The 19,473-nt window shown below is 40.3% G+C and overlaps 1 protein-coding gene across 3 annotated transcripts in view; it reads left to right on the top strand.

Annotated features, from left to right (window-relative positions):
- Positions 1-19,473, top strand: part of VCAN (versican) — a 118,979-nt gene that overhangs the window by 63,977 nt on the left and 35,529 nt on the right. For 2 of the 3 annotated variants that reach the window (XM_055428743.2, XM_088838492.1), the window contains 2 exons: positions 8,008-13,218; positions 16,514-16,627. In XM_055428743.2, coding sequence (XP_055284718.2) covers positions 8,008-13,218; positions 16,514-16,627 — 5,325 coding nt within the window. The remainder of the gene's footprint in view (positions 1-8,007; positions 13,219-16,513; positions 16,628-19,473) is intronic. The other variant, XM_088838493.1, reaches the window with a different exon arrangement.

The raw sequence follows: 19,473 nt of genomic DNA, 5'->3' as shown, positions 1-19,473 counted from the left end.
TGAGGAGGATATTGAAATGGGAGCATAGATTTCTCTGCATCCAACTCAGTGATGCAGAGAATGAGAACAGAGAATGAGAGGATGACGATAAATGTGAGGACAGTGATGGAGCTGTCTGAGCATGTTATTGAAAAGGTCGGTTGGAAGAGGTAACATTGGAAGAAGGGAGTGTTGTAATTAAAACAAAATAATGTTTGGGAAAGTTCAGTTTAGTAGCTGTAATTTGAGAGCTTAGAAGGAAGTATTGATACACACACACACACACACACACATATAAGGGGCATTTGTTTTACTTATGTCAAAGTGTTTTACCTAAATTTTAAATCCTTGGTTTCACACACATATATATAAGGGGCATTTGTTTTACTTATGTCAAAGTGTTTTACCTAAATTTTAAATCCTTGATTTTGACCAAAGTATTTTTCTGGTGTTGGGCATCTAGTCATTATCTATCATCTATTTATCTATGAAAAGCTTTGACAATCATGGGGAACTAACATGAAAAAAATAAGAAAAGTAAGTACTGCCCAATAACTGGTTTTTGTCATTTGCTTTGCTTTCGAGGAAACATTTGCAAACTGAAATAAACTGCCTTCTTTTTCATGCAGCTCTTTATCTTACTGCTCAAAAATGCTTGAAGGACCCAAAATTACTTGATTAAGCTCTCCAGGAAAGCCCTTACCCTTTAAAAATTGGAAGTTAGGGAGTCCCTTGGGCCTCTTCTATAAGCAAGAAAAGCCCACACTCAGTGGTAACTCCTTAAGCGCACTTAGAGCAGATGACTGTATCTAAACACATTCTTTCCACTTGAAAGAACAGCATTATTAGAGGATTATCTGAAGCTGGGAAAAGAGATGATTCCCATTTATCATCCCCATAACATGTCTGCCTCAAAAGTGAGGCCATCAGAAACGCTTATATTGTTTATTACGCTTTCTGGGTGTAAAATTCATGAATTGAGAAATATTGAGCTCCTTTCTCAGCAAGCAGAAGCTGTCAGTGTCCGACACCATGCATGGGTGATGCACCAAATGAACCTCAGCTAGCAGAGCTAACAGGGAGACACGGGTCACAGAATCCAATCTTGATCTCCTGGCGTCTAGTTTAATCTCTTACCTCTGGAGGGATTGGACGTTGATCTAAATATCACATGATTTTCAGTTATTAAAGTAATTTAAGCAAACAAAAACAACCGACAAGATTTAGGGAAGATATTTATATCTTGATCACTAATGTCATTTTTTTTCCAGCATCCTGAGTTGGCACCATTTTTAGTGTCTCAAATTTTGAAAATGTTGGGAAATTTGGAACGTCTGAGACAACCTAGTGGAAAGGCACATTAGGTAGTCTTCTTTACAAGGTGGTGGCTAGCATTTTATTTTAGTTAAGAATATATCAGTGATGAATGAAATTGAAGCATTTGCTTATGTCTGGATATATTAGATTCATAGGTATGTGTCAGAAAGCTTAAATATCTTAGACAACTTCAAGTTTTCTCTATTTAAATTCTATAAGTGTTTCTCAAGTACTTCAGTATGGCTGTCTATTTTATTTTTTAAATAAGGAACCAAAATATTTTTTTCCACACATTAAAATGAAATCTATTTTAGTAGAGAAATGTGATCCTAGTATCTCTCCACTGAGTGGATTGGTATATACTTATATTTAATTGAAAGCTCTTAAATTGTAGAATTTCCTATAGAAATCATGGACTTTAGCCAGCTGCCTCTGCATCTTAGCAACTATGTTTTGTGTCTGCTAACAGTGTGATTGTAAGACTTGTGCTGTGTCTACAAAACTTTGCCATTAAGTACTTAAATATACTTGATGAGTAATTTGAGGTCAGCTAGCAATAAAGCTTTGTGTGAAATGCCATTAAAAAAATCTATTAGCGTGGTATATTCAAGCTGTTAAAATACATTCATAGAAACAGAGAAAAGATTATACATACGCTGTGTAGAGTTCTGTGGTTTGACTTTTGCAGTCCAAATAAAAGTTATATCACCCTCAGAATAAAATTCTAAAATAGAATCGTCTTTTATAAGAATTTGTTCACCTAAGAGCTGGGGTCATTAATTATTCCATGAGGTTGCACTGTTAGAGTACAAAATAGAGCAGATCACAATTTCATGATGAAATACTTGCTTTCGCAAAAACACAGGTGTTCCCTACTCCCCTCTACCCCCCGCCGGTCACACACCCTACAAAGAAACTTTTCTGGTTTGCAATAATTATAGCTCTTGCAACTCTCTCATAATATGTTGGTGGGTGAGGGTGGTGGCAAGGATGAAGAAGTAACTTCAGAAAGTAAATAAAGAGGTGCCAATTGGAATATGGGTGAGATGGAGGTGTCAGTGGCAGGAGTGAATTCACTTGTCTATCCTAAGTAGATTTTGTGACTTTTTACAAAAATTATTTATTTATTTACTTATTTTGGCTGTGCTGGGTCTGTTGCTGCTCAGGCTTTTTCTCTAGTTGTGGTCAGTGGGTACTACTCTCTAGCTGCCGCATGTGGGCTTCTCACTGCAGTGGTCCTCTGGATGCAGGGCGTGAGCTCCCGGGCTCACAGGCTTCCGTAGTTGCGGCTCCCAGGCTCTAGAACACAGGCTCAGTAGCTGTGGTGCCTGGGCTTGGTTGCTCCTCGGCACGTGGGATCTTCCCGGATCAGAGGTTGAACCCGTGTCTCCGGCTTTGGCAGGTGGATTCTTTACCTTTGAGCCACCAGGGAAGCCCTTCATGACATTTTAAAAGTATGAAAACAAGTTTGCCATGCTGAGAATAAAATGTAGATTCATCTGTAGAGAATCTGTTGGCCAAAAAAATTGTCTTCAAAGCCCTGGGCAGTGAATATTTTCCTCGCCCTTGAACCAATATTAAGAAATCAGAAGAAACCATTTGGAACACAACTTATTTTGATAATAAATACTGATAAGTTATTAAGACTTCCCTGGTGGCTCAGATGGTAAAGCGTCTGCCTACAATGCGGGAGACCTGGGTTCGATCCCTGGGCCAGGAAGATCCTCTGAAGAATGAAATGGCAACCCACCCAGTATTCTTGCCTGGAAAATCACATGGATGGAGGAGCCTGGTGGGCTACAATCCATGGGGTAGCAAAGAGTCGGACACGACTGAGTGACTTCACTTTCACTTTTCACTGATAAGTTAATTGTGAGAAGATTCCTTTCAGAAAAGGAAACCAAATAATTTCATGTCACATTTCATATCTTTGTTTAAGAATTCTTGTTAAGTGGAGCATTTTTACAGTGCTCATATTCAATGAGCACTTTTTGAAATGTATCTTCTCAGTTTATTATGATGTACTGATAGTCCTTTGGTCAGTGCCAGCTTCAAAAAACAATGAGAAGCATAAGATGAAATTGCTTAAGTATTTCTGTATTTCTGCCATTCCGAGGCAAGGCAGATCAGGTACTTGGAAGGCAGGTGGAAAAAGGAATTCTAATTTAAACGTGATGATTGGTACATTTGCATTGCTGCTGCTGCTGCTAAGTCACTTCAGTTGTGTCCGACTCTGTGTGACCCCATAGACGGAAGCCCACCAGGCTCCCCCGTCCCTGGGATTCTCCAGGCAAGAACACTGGAGTGGGTTGCCATTTCCTTCTCCAATGTGTGAAAGTAAAAAGTGAAAGTGAAGTCGCTCAGTCGTGTCCAACCCTTAGTGACCCCATGGACTGCAGCTTACCAGGCTCCTCCATCCATGGAATTTTCTAGGCAAGAGTACTGGAGTAGCTTGCCATTGCCTTCTCCAACATTTGCATTACGTACAATCAAAAAGTGTCCTTTGCAAAAAAAGAGTTACAGGAAGGTCATCTCTCTAACCTATTGGCAAGAGGGCTTGTTTCAGAGAGAAAGAGAAAGATTTGGAAGACACCCTTGGAGGCCGCAGGTTTCTGTAAAGTTGGTAAATATGAGTCTGCCATATAGTCTCGCAGAGAATAGGTATTTAGTAAATTTTGTGCAATCAGTTAGTTTTGGGGAGATTGCATTTTTGGGCGCCATGCATGGTTGTGGGAGTTAATTAATTTTGCATGCAAAAACCAGTACGATGCTGAGCTGTGTTGTGAAGTATATGGCTGTGAGTGAAGTATTGTGGTATTTATTTAGGTTAGAAAAGGGAATAAATTACATCTAACAGTTGAGTCTTTTGGTGAAATATTCTAATACTCTGGTCTAAAATGCTAAGGGAGTCCTCAAATTTATGAGCAATAAGAAATGTCAGGGTTCCTTATCCAAGTGGAAAATGGGCTAAAAGAATATTATCCTCTGTTCATTGAACTGCAATTAGAGAACATAAAGTGAATGTCAGGGAGTTTAATTAATTGAATTAAATAGACTTAATGAGTTGATAGTCAATGAAATTATTATAAAAATCGTTGATTTACAATGAGTTCTTTGTTTTTCTTTACTAGGAAAACATTTTATTTTAAATTATTCTTTTCCTTTTTAAAACATGTAAGTGAGCGTCAGAGTGTCAGTTCCTTTGACATGCTGACATTTGACACGTTGACAGGCCTCTGTTTCTTCTCTCTGCTTTTTTCCACCCCACTTGTTTTGAGAGCTACCAACATCATACATAATGGAACCTCTATCTATAATTATTCACTAAGAAGTTCATGGGATATGTTTATATCCATTTTGTTTTTCTAAAAAGTAAGGAATTTATTTAGAAATTCATACAAATCTATAATAACATTGAATATTTTTACCCTATTCCCAGTCTAGGAGTTTATAAATAAAGACTATCAAGGAGTTATTTCCTTATTTATCCTTGTGTTGGGCTGGAGAAGCTTGGCTGAGTAGTTAGTTTAATCTCCACTGCTTATACAAAGGGACAAAATGTGATGGGGATTTTTTTTATATATACTTGACACACACCTATGCTTCTTGTTGAAATTCTTTCTGTAATTTAAGTGCAAGGTGCTGTGGAAATTTAGACTGTATGTGTGATCATTTTTAATAATGAGTTCTCGTGATATTTATACCTAATGAAACCTAATGAAAAGGGTGATATGCTAAATGACAGTATAAGCAATTTAAAATTGGCATGTTTTTGAAGTTCCTGTTAAATTCTACAAAGTTTCACAGAATTGTTTAACTGAGTGTAGCTTTGTGGTAGCTCAGACGGTAAAGAATCTGCCTGTAGCACAGGAGATCTGGGTTCAATGCCTGGATCGGGAAGATCCCCTGGAGAAGGAAATAGCAACCCACTCCAGTATTCTTACCTTGAGAAGAACTCCATGGATAGAGATGCCTTGTGGGTTGTAGTTCTTGGGGTTGCAAAGAGTCGGACACAACTGAGCGACTAACATGCTTTCACTCAACTGTATTCAAATAGTATTAACAATGAGACTACTTGATTTAGTGATTAGATAAGGTTATAGATGTGATATTTTAAAAGATTCATTTGTATAGAAGGCATTTAAAGATGCATTTTCTCATATACCTGTATAAGAATATGCATATATATTCTCTCACATTCTTTTTTCCTTAGTGAGAGGTAGCCTTCAACACAAGCTGTGTTAAAAGGTATTTATCATCTGAAGATGTTTTCTTTTAAAACATACAGCATGAAACAGTATAAGATCACAGTAATAACTTCTATGATCTAATATTAAATGAACTTACTCTTTTTTGAAAACAAAGGTAAGACATTTAGTTATTTCCATGAGTTTGGCAGTTAGGAGTAGCTATAACTTCTGTGGCAGAAATCATCTATATTAGTTTTCCATAGTTTTTATTTTTTTAATTTTTATTTCATATTGGTTTATAGTTAATTTATAATGTTGTGTTAGTTTCAGCAAAGTTATTCAGCTCTACATATACATACGTAAATTCTCCTTCAAATTCTTTCCCTGTTTAGATTATTACAGAATATTGAGCACAGTGCCCTGTGCTATACAGTAGGTCCTTGTTGGCCGTCTGTTTTATTTATTTTTTAGTTGTCTTTTTTTTTAATTGGAGGATAATTGGTTTACAATATTGTATTGATTTCTGCCATACATCAACATGAATCAGCCATAGGTAATACATATATTCCCTCCCTCTTGAACCTCTCTCCAACCTGCCACCCCATCCCACCCCTCTGGTGGGGTTTTATATTTTTGTAATATGCCAGAGTTATGTGTTGATCACATTTCCGTTTAGAGTAGCAGTATTTTTTGTTCATTTCAATACCTATCCCACTTTGTTTACATGATTGAAGCACTGAATGTATTCAGTGGAGATATGAGGAATGATTTGTAGCGTGTGGAAGTTCAATAGGATGGACATATAGCAGGGAAGAGTAACCTACTCTGACACAAGTAGCATTGATACTATGATGAATAGTATTTATGGTGACAATACAGTGAAGATAGGATACAGAGAGAAAGTTTTCTTTTTGTTTTTATTAGAGTGAAAGGGATTAATGTAAATACAATATATCTTCTAGTTACATGAAAGTTTTGTGGTCTTTGTTTTATTAGCAAACCATAGTTAAAAACAGAAGGAGCTCTGTAGAGTTTTTATTGGATGCTCATATACTTCTGTATTTATGCTGACACAGAGAATACAATGGCAGAGTCAGACATGACTGAAGCAACTGAGCACACAGGCATGCAGAGAATACAAACAAGACTGCTACCGCCTCAGTAGAGTGTTTTTCTTTTCTGACATCGGGAAATGTTAGATGTTGATCCTTTCACGGGTTAGGGGAGTGGCTTCTGACAACAGAAGCCGTTTCTCTACCAATAGGGGGCAGGAGCGATTCCGTCGTCGTGATTATTATTCCTCCTGTAAGTTCTCAGGTTCAACCTAAGCATGTGTGGCCTGAATCAGGGCTAGGCTGAAAGCTGTATCTGCAACACTGTTCCCGGGACCAGAGGGCGAGACACTGGGCAACCCTCCGAGCTTCTCTGTGTCTTCTCCTGGGGTCAGAACACCCACAGGTACCTTTCCGTGCTGCCATGATTCTGAAACTAGGACATCTGCAGTGGCAGGAACCTCTCCAAGGACCACTGAATTCCACTGCGATGCAAATAAGGTTGCAGAATGTCCTCCCTCCTGGTGTCCGGATGAGGAGCTTTGCTGGTGGGTTTCTGGAGAGAGAAAAGGCAGATAGCCTTAGTGGTTGGTACCCGGTGGCAATCTACAATCTAGGAAATGTTCCGAGGGTAGGTGTTATTTCAGGTATGCTAGTTCTAATGTTTAGAAGTGACTCCTGAACTTCTTTTGGAGAAAAAGTTAATAAAAAGAATGACGACTGCCCCAGTCCAGATCACCTCGCATTACAGATAAAGCTGTAAAGGTATAGAGGGCTCTTCTTTCCTGGTGCTTTCTGTGAGACAGCCCTGCATGGAGATCCCCAGTCCCTCCTCCCCAGGGCTTCCTACCCTTGTGCATGGAATGTGGCTACAGTCTATTATACAGCTAAGTCTTGTCTTATTGTTGCTCTGGGACAGGATTGTCATCACACTGTGAAAGAGCTATAGAGAAACCTCTCTTTTACTTTTTTAAAAACAGTCTTCTTTAGGGTAAATTATGACAAAAGGCCAGAAGAAATGGCTTCTCATTTCCCTATTCAACAGAGGGCATCTTCGCATTCACCGACATGAAGGACATCAGTTACTTTTTCTGTATGATCTGGTGAAGTGATCTTAACTTGAAGTTTCTTTTTTTCCAGTTTGCACAGAGATGAATTCCTCCACTTCATGATTCCACTCTGTGTACATGGCACCTTTTTTCATTTTAAGGACATGGTTTTGTTAAACATGTTGAAGAGCTTTTGTGACCTGTTGCTACATTTGGATTTATTTTTCCCGTTGTTAATGTCAAACAGCAAATGTGAAGACTGAGAACCATGTGTAGAAGGGTGATTGCTCTTACTGTGAACAGATTTGAATCCTTCTTTTTGTGTGAGAGTGTGATCAGCCAGCCTTGCTATCAATTTCTTCTGTCGTACACTGCCAAATCTTCTCTTTAAGTATTGTGAAAACTCTTTGTTTTTTTCAGGTCGAATGAGTGATTTGAGTGTAATTGGTCATCCAATAGATTCAGAATCTAAAGAAGATGAGCCTTGTAGTGAAGAAACAGATCCAGAGCACGATCTAATTGCTGAAATTTTACCTGAGTTACTTGGTATGTTGCACAGTGAAGAGGATGAAGAAGAAGAGGACTGTGCCAATGCCACCGATGTCACAACCACCCCATCCGTGCAGTACATAAATGGGAAGCATGTAGTTACCGCTGTTCCCAAGGACCCAGAAGCAGCAGAAGCTAGGCGTGGCCAGTTCGAAAGTGTTGCACCTTCTCAAAAGTTTTCAGACAGCAGTGAAAGTGATAGTCATCAGTTTATAATCACCCATGCTGGATTGTCTACTGCCATGCAACCTAATGAATCTAAAGAAACAACCGAGTCCCTTGAAATTACGTGGAGACCCGAGATTTACCCTGAAACACCAGAGCCTTTTTCAAGTGGCGAGCCTGATATTTTCCCCACTGTCTCAATCCATGAGGGAGAAGCCACTGAGGGGCCAGAATCAATCACAGAGAAAAGTCCTGAACTTGATCATCTGGTGCATGAACATACTGAATCGGTACCTCTGTTTCCTGAAGAGTCTTCAGGGGATGCTGCCATTGACCAAGAATCTCAAAAAATCGTCTTTTCAGGGGCTACCGAAGGAACATTTGGTGAAGAGGCAGAAAAAAGTTCTACCACACATACTCCAAGTATAGTTGCAAGTTCTATATCAGCACCTGTCTCAGAGGATGCATCATTTATCTTAACAGGGACTCCACAGTCTGATGAGCCATTGTCCACAGTAGAAAGCTGGGTGGAAATAACCCCTAGACACATTGTCGAGTTCTCGGGAAGTCCTTCAATTCCAATTCCAGACGGCTCTGGGGAAGCAGAAGAAGACAAAGATAAAGTATTTGCCATGATAACTGATGTATCGCAGAGAAATACTACAGACTCCCTTGTTACTTTAGACACCAGCAAGACCATGATCACGGAGAGCCTTTTGGATGTTCCTGCAACTACGGTATATTCGATTTCTGAACACGTTTCTGCAGTAGTGCCTACCACATTTGTAAGGGAGCTACAGACTTTTGAGTGGGTTTTCAGTCCACCTCTGGAGGAAACAACGAGGAAAGATGAGGAGAAGGGAACTACAGGTACAGCTTCTACAGCTGAGGTACATTCCCCCACACAGCGATCAGATCAGTTTGTTTCACCCTCTGAATTAGGAAGCTCAAGTGAAATTCCACCTGGTGATTCAGCAGCTGCTACTAGGAAGAGTTTCATGTCCCAGATGACACCCACACAGTCTGAAAGGAAAACGACAAGTTCTACTGTTGTCTTTACAGAAACAGAAGTTTTAGACAATCTGGCAGCAGAGACCACAGATCCCAGCCTTAGCAGTCAACCCGGGGTTCTAGAAGAGTCATCTACTGTCCCAGGGAGCCCCATCTCTCTCTTTATGGAGCAGGGCTCCGGAGAAGCTGCTGTTGACCCAGAAACCACCACTGTGTCTTCACTTTCATTAAATTTAGAGTCTGAAATTCTAGCTGAAGAGGAAGCAGCTGGCACTTGGTCTCCACATGTGGAAACTGTATTCCCTTTTGAGCCAACCGAACAAGTCTTGAGTACTGCAGTGGATAGAGAGGTTGCTGAAATTATAAGCCAAACATCCAAGGAAAACTTGGTTTCAGAGATCTCAGGAGAGCCAACTCACAGGGCAGAAATAAAGGGCTTTTCTACAGATTTTCCTTTGGAAGAAGATTTCAGTGGTGACTTCAGAGAATACTCAACAGTATCTTATCCCATAACAAAAGAAGAAATAGTGATGATGGAAGGCTCAGGGGGTGCAGCATTTAAGGATACCCAGATGTCACCATCTATAACACCTACCTCGAACCTCAGTAACCACACTGCTGACTTGGAAGAACCTGGCAGCACCTTGGTCAGCACCTCAGCCTTCCCTTGGGAAGAATTCACAGCCTCTGCTGAGGGCTCAGGTGAGCAATTGCTCTCAGTAAGCAGCTCTGTTGACCAAGTGTTTCCCAGTGCTGCAGGAAAAGCCTCTGGAACAGATTCCCCATTTATTGACCAACGATTGGGAGAAGAAGGTGATATCAATGAAACTGGTCAAAGATCCACCATTTTGCCAAAGGCAGAAGCTGAGAGTACTAAAGTTTCAACCAAAGAGGAGGAGGTGGAGAATCACACAGTTTCACTGGACTTTCCCCCAACTGTGGAGCCAGACAAATTATGGCCTAGACAAGAAGTCAACCCTGTAAAGCAAGGAAATGGAAGTGAAATAGTATCAGAGGAAAAGATTCAAGAACAAAAATCTTTTGAACCCCTTCAAAGCTCTGTTGCACCAGAACAAACAACTTTTGATTCACAGACATTTCCTGAACCTGGACTCCGAACCACAGGTTATTTCACACTAACGACAAAGAAAACTTACAGTACTGATGAGAAAATGGAGGAGGAAGTCATTTCCTTAGCTGACGTCTCCACTCCAAATCTAGATTCAAAGGGCTTAGCATTGTACACTACTCTCCCTGAAGTTACTGAAAAATCCCATTTTTTCTTAGCTACTGCCTCAGTGACTGAATCAGTACCAGCTGAAAGTGTAATTGCAGGTTCAGCCATCAAAGAGGAAGAAAGTATAAAACCCTTTCCCAAAGTTACGAGCCCGATAATTAAAGAGTCAGATACAGATCTTTTATTCTCTGGACTGGGATCTGGGGAAGAAGTTTTGCCTACTATAGGATCAGTGGATTTTACTGAAATAGAACAAGTCCTTAGCACATTATATCCCCTGACTTCTCAAGTACAAAGTTTAGAAGCCAGCATCTTAAATGATACAAGTGGAGACTATGAGGGAATGGAAAATGTAGCAAATGAAATGAAGCCACTCATTTCCAAAACAGACAGCATTTTCAAAGATGGTGAGACAACATCCAGCACAACATTACCAGAAATTTTAAGTGACGCCAGAACAGAAGGGCCCTTTACGGCACCTCTCACTTTTTCCACAGGCCCCGAACATCCTCAAAATCAGACACACGGTAGGGCAGAAGAAATCCAGACCAGCAGACCACAGCCTCTGACTGATCAAGTCTCTAGCGAGAATTCTTTGACAGCAGAAACTAAAGAAACAACAACCTCTTCCACTGATTTTCTGGCTAGAACTTATGATCTTGAAATGGCCAAAGGATTTGTTACATCAACACCAAAACCATCTGACCTGTTTTATGAACATTCTGGAGAAGGTTCTGGGGAATTGGATGCAGTTGATGCAGAAGTCCACGCTTCTGGAATGACTCAGGCAACTAGGCAAGGAAGCACCACATTTGTTTCTGATAGATCCCTGGAAAAACATCCCAAGGTTCCAAGTGTTGAAGCTGTTACTGTTGATGGATTCCCGACAGTTTCAGTGGAGCTGCCGCTTCATCCTGAGCAGAATGAAGGCTCTCCTGAGGCAGCTAGCACACTGGCAAGTACAGCATCATATGAGAGGGCCACAGAAGGTGCTGCAGATAGTTTCCAAGACCATTCCGGGGGATTCAAGGATTCCACATTGAAACCCGACAGAAGAAAAGCCACTGAAAGTATTATTATAGATCTGGACAAAGAGGACAAGGATTTAATACTGACAATGACAGAGAGTACCATCCTTGAAATTCTACCTGAGCTCACATCAGATAAAAATACTATCATTGATATTGATCACACTAAACCAATATATGAAGATATCCTTGGAATGCAGACGGACTTGGATCCAGAAGTACCCTCGGGACCACCTGACAGTAGTGAAGACGGCAGTCAAGTTCAAGAGAAGTATGAGGCAGCTGTTAACCTGTCTTCAACCGAGGAAAACTTTGAGGCTTCTGGTGATATTCTGCTGGCTAATTACACTCGGGCAACACCTGAATCGAAGGATCCTGAAGACAGAAATGCATTAGATCACACAGGCTTTATCTTCACAACTGGGATCCCCATCCTTAGCTCAGGGACAGAATTAGACATTCTGCTTCCCACAGCCACATCTCTGCCCATTCCAAGCAAGTCTGCCACAGTTAATCCAGAGTCAAAAACTGAAACCAAAACCCTGGACGACATCTTTGAATCAAGCACTTTGTCTGATGGCCAAGCTATTGCAGACCAAAGTGAAGTCATATCAACGCTGGGCTATTTGGGAAGGACACAGAATGAGGATGAAGAAAAGAAATATGCAAGTCCCTCTTTCCAACCAGAATTCTCTTCTGGGGCTGAGGAGGCACTGATAGATCCTACCCCCTACGTAAGTATCGGTACTACCTACCTTACGGCTCAGAGTTTAACAGAGGCACCTGATGTGATGGAAGGATCCCATCTGTCGGATTCCACTGACACATCCACAGCTTCAACTTTTGCAGAGCTGCTCTCTCAGACACCATCCTCTCCTCCAGTCAGTGTCCACTTAGGCAGTGGGGACTCTGAGCACTCAGAGGACCCCCAGCCAAGTGCTCTGCCAAGTACAGATGCTGGCACACCCCCAGTACCCTCAGGAGAACTTGCAAACATTGAAGCAACTTTCCAACCCTCGAGTGAAGAATACTTTCACATAACTGAGCCTCCATCCTTATCTCTTGACACAGAGCCTTCAGAAGATGAAAGTAAGCCTAAACTGTTAGAACCAACAGAGGCTTCTGCCACAGAACTAATTGCTCAAGAAGAAATTGAGATTTTCCAAAATTCTCACAGCACAACCAGTGTCCAGGTTTCTGGGGAAGCAGTCAAGGTGTTTCCCAGTATCGAAACACCTGAGGCTGAGACTGTTGTCACAGCTGCAAGTGAAACGAAGTTAGAAGGTGCTACACTGCGGCCACATTCTACTTCTGCTTCTGTGATTCGTGGGGTCGAGGCAGGTGTGGGGCCTCAGCCCAGCCCACAGACTTCTGAGTGGCCCACCATCCCTTCTTCTCTGGAAATACACCCTGAAACACAGGCAGCTTTGATCAGAGGGGTGGATTCCACAGTAGCGGCCCCCAAACAGCAAGTACCAACGAGGATGCTTGATTCTGATAAGCAGGCAGCACTAAGCACCACAGAGTTAAATACTGAGCTTGCAACACCATCATTTCCCCTTCTGGAAACTTCTAATGAAACCAGTTTCCTGATTGGCATTAATGAAGAGTCAGTGGAAGGCACAGCAATCTATTTACCAGGTAAGGACACAACGTTGATAAATCTGTTTCCAAATGTGGAAACAGTCCCTTGGTCCTAACATATTTATTTATATAATTTTGTTGTACTGTGAAAAGGGGTGAAGGTTCTTTGCATTGTTCATGTATAGCAGAACAGGCCTTAGTACTGATTCCCTAATGAGATGCAAAGAAAGTAAGTATAGACTGGGGGCTTCCAAGTGATTCATGGGGTCGCAAAGAGTCGGATACAACTGAGCGACTAAACTGAACTGAAGATATACTTTGTATTTTTCTGGGTTTAAGAAACATGTTTCTTTTTTTTTTTCAGTTGCAACATGGAAAACCTGAAATTGTTAATGGTATAAAAATTCAGTTTGACTTTACCCACAACTTAAGTATGACTTTGTCTTAGGTCCCATAGTTATACATCTTAGCTTTAGGAACAGGAAAAGTATCTTATTAAAAAAAAAAATCTCTCATAAATGGGTGCTATTATGGCAGTATTAAAATCTGTCAAGCCTTTACAAATGAGACTAGTAAGTAACTCTAATAAATACTTAACATGGTTCGCACAATGTCGGTTATAAGTTCATACTTTTGTGTAATTTCCTTGCTTTAGATAGGTAGTCTACGTAATGCTTCTAACACAGTGCCTAGCCACAGTTGAGTATTCATTTGGTATATATTCAAACTCTGCCTGTTGAGAGAAGATTTCTAGTTTTTTCCTGAGTAGACAGGAAGCATGAATTTGATACTGGTTCATATAGACTATGCCATTTGAGCTTCACAGAAAGGCCACAATGCATAGATTATTATCTCCACTTAAAAGGGTAGGGCAGGAAGGTTCAGAGAGGCTCTGTAATTGGCCCAGGGTTGTAGCCACACCCATCATGGTAAAGTGGTATTTGAATCCAGATGGGCCTCACTCCAGAGTAGGTGGTTTTCTCCACTGGTCTTTGGTGGTGTTCTGTTAATATAGTATAAAAATGAATAATATTTAATTACATGTAAAGCAGAGATCTTGGAATATTTACTATGTAGAATTTATTTTCCTTTTAGTCTAGTTGATAATGTTGAGAAGTTAAGTTTAATGGTGTTTTCCAAGAACAGTGGGAGTAATAATGTTAGTGGAATCCATAAGTAGCTATCACCACCTAGTTGCTACCTAGAAAAAGAAAAAAAGAAACCAAACAACAGCACTTCTAGGACTGTGTTGATTAAAAATATGTTTTATTTTAATGAGTATGTTTTTACAGCATGGCTATACTTAGAGTTATTCTTCTGAGCGTTGCAACCTTATCTTTTGTGCTACCAATGCTTCAGTTTTGTTGTGCTTCAGATAGCGTGAAATAGTCATAAAGTGTAACTTTTATAAACGATGAAGTATTTTGTGAATACCTCTGATCAAAGATGGCTGACGGATTTTTTTTTTTTTTTTGGTCACTCTTTATTGAATCTGTAAATGATAACCTAGTAATCTGGCCAATATTTATTCTTTTGTAATTTAGTTGAATTATGCTTCAGGTTAGAGGAAATATGATAGAGAAATCACTGGTAATAACGATATCTATAGAGAGAGTTGGATTTGACAAATGAGAAATGTGTACTAGTTGCCCAATTCGTAATCTTTACCTAGAATCAGAGCTTGCGTCTTTGCAAAACAAAGTGTCTCTTTAGGTGAATTCAGTAAACAGCAGTTCCTAGTGGATTGCCTGGTCTATTTGCTGCAGTTTCAACTTTCCGAAATGACTACACAATGTTTAGGGAAGAATAAAATGAGTGAAAGCACAACTGTTCTCCTAATCTAAACTACGTTCAGTTCGCAGCCCCCGTCCTTGCCAAGGCCCTGTCCTGCGCTCTCGCATGTCTCGTGTCTGTGGTGGGAGTAATGCTGTACTTCACATTTCTGTGGCACGTCACACTTTACCAGCCACTCTCACTTTAGTGTCATTTTGGTTTCGCACTGAGAGTAGCATGTAGAAGTGTTGTTGTCCGAAGCCTTGTCATCTAAGCAGCGTGTTTTCAAAAGCAGAAGGCGAAAGTAGCTAGATCTTTAGATCGATAGGGAGAGTCTTAGCACTACTGGGGTCACTTTTGAAGAAACAGTTGCAAGCATCTGAATTAACCTAATTATCATGAATCCTCACATGCAAATGTGCCCCTGTCAAGTCTTTCTAGTAGTCCAGAATTCCCTTAACACTCAGAAAGTGTGAGTTTGACTTTCCTGGGTGGGAAAGGCTCAGTTATTTTCTACAGCCATACCTGTTTCTCATGTTTCATAAGTGGTATCTTCTTTTCTTTGTGTGCAATTATTTCAGACTTTCAGGTCTTAAAATTTTTGAAACTATGTTTTTTATTCCATATATAGCCTATTTATTTCAGTTCTTTTGTAAAAAATGGTTAACTCTCATTTGGATTCTTAAACATTGAAGCAAGCACTTCTGGAAAAGTGTTCAAATAATATATATAAGCTATTAATGTAAATATAATTACCCATGGGATATTACAGAATAATATACATGCCTCAGTTAGTCTAAAAGTACTTGGATTTAGAAAATATGTATTAAACTGTTTTCTCCTCGTACATTTGTACCTCTGGCCTTTATATTGATCACCTAGAAGTGTCAATTTTGTGTTTTTAACAAGAAAATTGTAATAAAAGTTTGGGGTTTCACTTAAGGTGAGATTTTTGTATTGGGGTTTGTTTTTACACAGTAGAGTTTAATCCATGTGTTGCTTTTCTTCAAGTATAGTTTAAAGGAGTACAGTTGGAACGTGTTTTTGGAAAAAGCATATTAATGTAGCAGAAGAGACTTCAGTGCACACTTTCGAAGAAAAAGTTTCTGAGCATTAAGTGGTAAAAGGCAATAATAATTTAAATGATGGTAACAAGCCAATGCTAAAAAGAATGCATGTTCTGTGTATCCAGCCATTTCACATGAACTAACCTCGTTTAAAAGAATACATTTTCCATTCACTGTGCACATACGTGTAATCATTTTGACTAAAATCAATTGCCATTATCATGCCAACTAAATCTGCAGTAGAATATATTAATTAGTTGCCAGATGCCATACAAAATCCTGTTTAAAAGTAATGATGACTGATTGGATCCCAGAAATGAATGGATGCAATTTGTAATAATTAGTTATAATGCCAAGAAACACTCCAGAGAGTAAAGTTAATCTTAATTTTTATGTGTAGTGCTATGGTAAAGCCTTATGTTATGGTAGCAAAAAATGGCATTTTTATGCTAAAATACGTTGAAACTGAGAGATGAGCCTAATTGCTCTTCTTCCTTTCCTGAACCTGGTAGGACCTGATCGTTGCAAAACGAACCCGTGCCTCAATGGGGGCACCTGTTATCCTACTGAGACTTCCTACGTGTGCACCTGTGTGCCAGGCTACAGTGGTGATCGGTGTGAACTTGGTAAGATGTTCTTCCCTGAAAGACCCTAGTGCTTTTCCAGAAGACGTGTTGGGGGAAAGTTTGTGCTGCTTGAATCCATCAGAGGATTTCAGAGAAGCCCATTGTAGATGAATGGCGTGTTAGATGAAATTAAAGTCATAGAGTAATTTAAGCACTCTGTGGGAAACAGGGATAGATGTTTATTGAATTTTCTTGATGTCACCAGGACTCAAGGAAGATTACTGAGGTCAGATGTATTTATGTGTGGTTTTCACACTCAGACTTTACAAATGTAAAGTTTGGTATATGGTATTTGTTTACATACTGACAAAAAATTTTAATCTGTCTCCAAATCTGCATATCAATAAATTATCAATTTAAGTACAAATTTCTTTTAAAAAGTTCTATTTAAAAAAGGATTTCCCAGGTGGCGCTAGTGGTAAAGAACCTGCTTGCCAAGGCAGGAGACCTAGGAGACGCAGATTTGATCCCTGGGTCGGGAAGATCCCCTGGAGAAGGAAATGGTGACCCACTCCAGCATTCTTGCCTGGGTAACCCACAGACAGAGGAGCCTGGTGGGCTACAGTCCATGGGGTAACAAAGAGTCAGACATGACTTAGTGACTAAACAACAATTTAAAAAATAGGGAGTTTTTATGTTTTGAGATGACTTGCTGCTCTGGTGTGTCATGGGAGGGCACCTTCTCTGGCTGTGCCCAGAGACCAGCCTAGTCCACCTCTTCCTCGGGAGCTATGACATTGTTGTCTTCCTCCTCTCTTTTGGGTTCCAAGGAACGTCATTGTCTCTTTACTAAATCAGTCCCTTTTACTTCCATTCTTATTTGGGATTCCTTTTCCTGAAGAAAAATTTTAAAAGGACTCCAGTTTTGATTTGGCTAAATATAGACCTTGGCCCTCGGGGAAGGCGATGGCACCCCACTCCAGTACTCTTGTCTGGAAAATCCCATGGACAGAGGAGCCTGGTGGGCTGCAGTCCATGGGGTCGCTAAGAGTGACTTCAGTTTCACTTTTTACTTTCATGCACTGGAGAAGGAAATGACAACCCACTCCAGTGTTCTTGCCTGGAGAATCCCAGGGACAGGGGAGCCTGGTGGGCTGCAGTCCATGGGGTTGCTAAGAGTGACTTCAGTTTCACTTTTTACTTTCATGCATTGGAGAAGGAAATGACAACCCACTCCAGTGTTCTTGCCTAAAGAATCCCAGGGATGGGGGAGCCTGGTGGGCTGCCGTCTATGGGTCGCACAGTCGGACATGACTGAAGCGACTTAGCAGTAGTAGCAGAACTTGATCCTAAGAAATAAAATGATGGGAGCTACTCATCAGGTGCTCCTTTTAGCAGCACCATAGTGGTTTTCTCATAATGACTGAATAAAGATTACACTTTAGATGACACAGAAATGTTGAGATAAAACCCCCAGCATTCATGTTAAAAGAGTGCTTACCTTTAAAAAAAAAAAAAAAAAGCCAAAGTCAATTGAGCTAGTAAGTTCTATTTGTATGCTAACCAGTGAAGACAGAGATCACAATAGATAACATTTAAGAAATAATTATATCTTAAATACAAAATTTACATATGTTATGTGTGTTTAGCTGCTAAATCCTGTCTGTCTCTTTGCAATCCCCTGGACTGTAGCCTTCCAGGCTCTTCTGTCCAAGTAATTATCTGGGCAGAAATACTGGAGTGGGTTACCATTTCCTTCTCCAGGGCATCTTCCTGACCCAGGGATCAAGATAGGTCTCCTGCATTGGCAAGCAGGTTCTTTACCACTGAGCCACCTGGGAAGCCCTCAAATTTATGTGTGTAGTATAAAAGTATATGTGTGACCCCCATTTTTTTCACATTACAATCAATTGAAAATAATTTAATGAGTTAATATATGTGAAACTGTTTGATCAATGACTGGCACTTAGCAAACAATATAAAACCATCATTATGATATTAATATAATACCGTTTCTACTAAAGTCCTTTCTTTAGGTAAGAATACAGCATATGCCTCTTAGAAATTTATTTTTTATATTCATTTTTGGGCTTCCCATGTGGCTCAGTGGTAAAGAATCTGCCTGCTATATGGGAGATGCAGGAGATGTGGGTTCAATCCCTGGGTTAAGAAGATCCTCTGGAGGAGGGGATGGCAACCCACTCTAGTGTTCTTGCCTGGAGAACTCCCACTGACAGAGGAGCCTGGCAGGCTACAGTCCAGGGGGTCGCAAAGAGGTGGACATGACCAAAGTGACCAAATACACATACATTCATTTTTAATACTTAATATAAACATTAACTAAAATTTTAGTGTAACCTCAAAATGCTATGGAATAAAGGCATTAATTTCATCACAAGAGATCATAGATGTCTGTTAGAAAGCTTGCATTCAATATAGACACTGAAATTAGGGAGGATTTTCATAAGTGGGAGAGGAAGACTCGACACAGCAAACAAAAGCACAGTCAACAAACTGCAGGATGCATCTGGGGGACCGCGGGTATTCTGGATGCCTGCTTAGTGGGTTGTGAGAGAAACGCTGGGAAAGAACAGTGGAAAGCTAGCTGGATCTAGGTCTGAAGTCTAAGACTTTAGTATACATGCGAATCACCTGGAGAGCTTGGTAAAACACAGTTTGTTGTTCCCATCCTCCAAATATCAGAGTCAGTAAGTCTTGGATGGGCCTGGGATCCTGCATTTCTGATATTCTCAGGTGATACTGATACTGCTGGTCCAGGGACCACATTTTGACGACTGCTACCCTGGCTAATCGGGATCTTCGGAATGTTTAGATGCCAAGGAGAGGGAGAATGGGTATATGTATGTATATGGCTGAGTCACTTTGCTGGGCACCTGAAACTATCA

Source organism: Moschus berezovskii, chromosome 8, assembly GCF_049115385.1.
Source record: "Moschus berezovskii isolate FMDL1 chromosome 8, NW_MosBer_1.0, whole genome shotgun sequence".
In the NCBI taxonomy this organism is placed as follows: domain Eukaryota; kingdom Metazoa; phylum Chordata; class Mammalia; order Artiodactyla; family Moschidae; genus Moschus; species Moschus berezovskii.
Note: the sequence above shows the minus strand (reverse complement) of the source record. Positions and strands in the feature narration are given on the sequence as shown.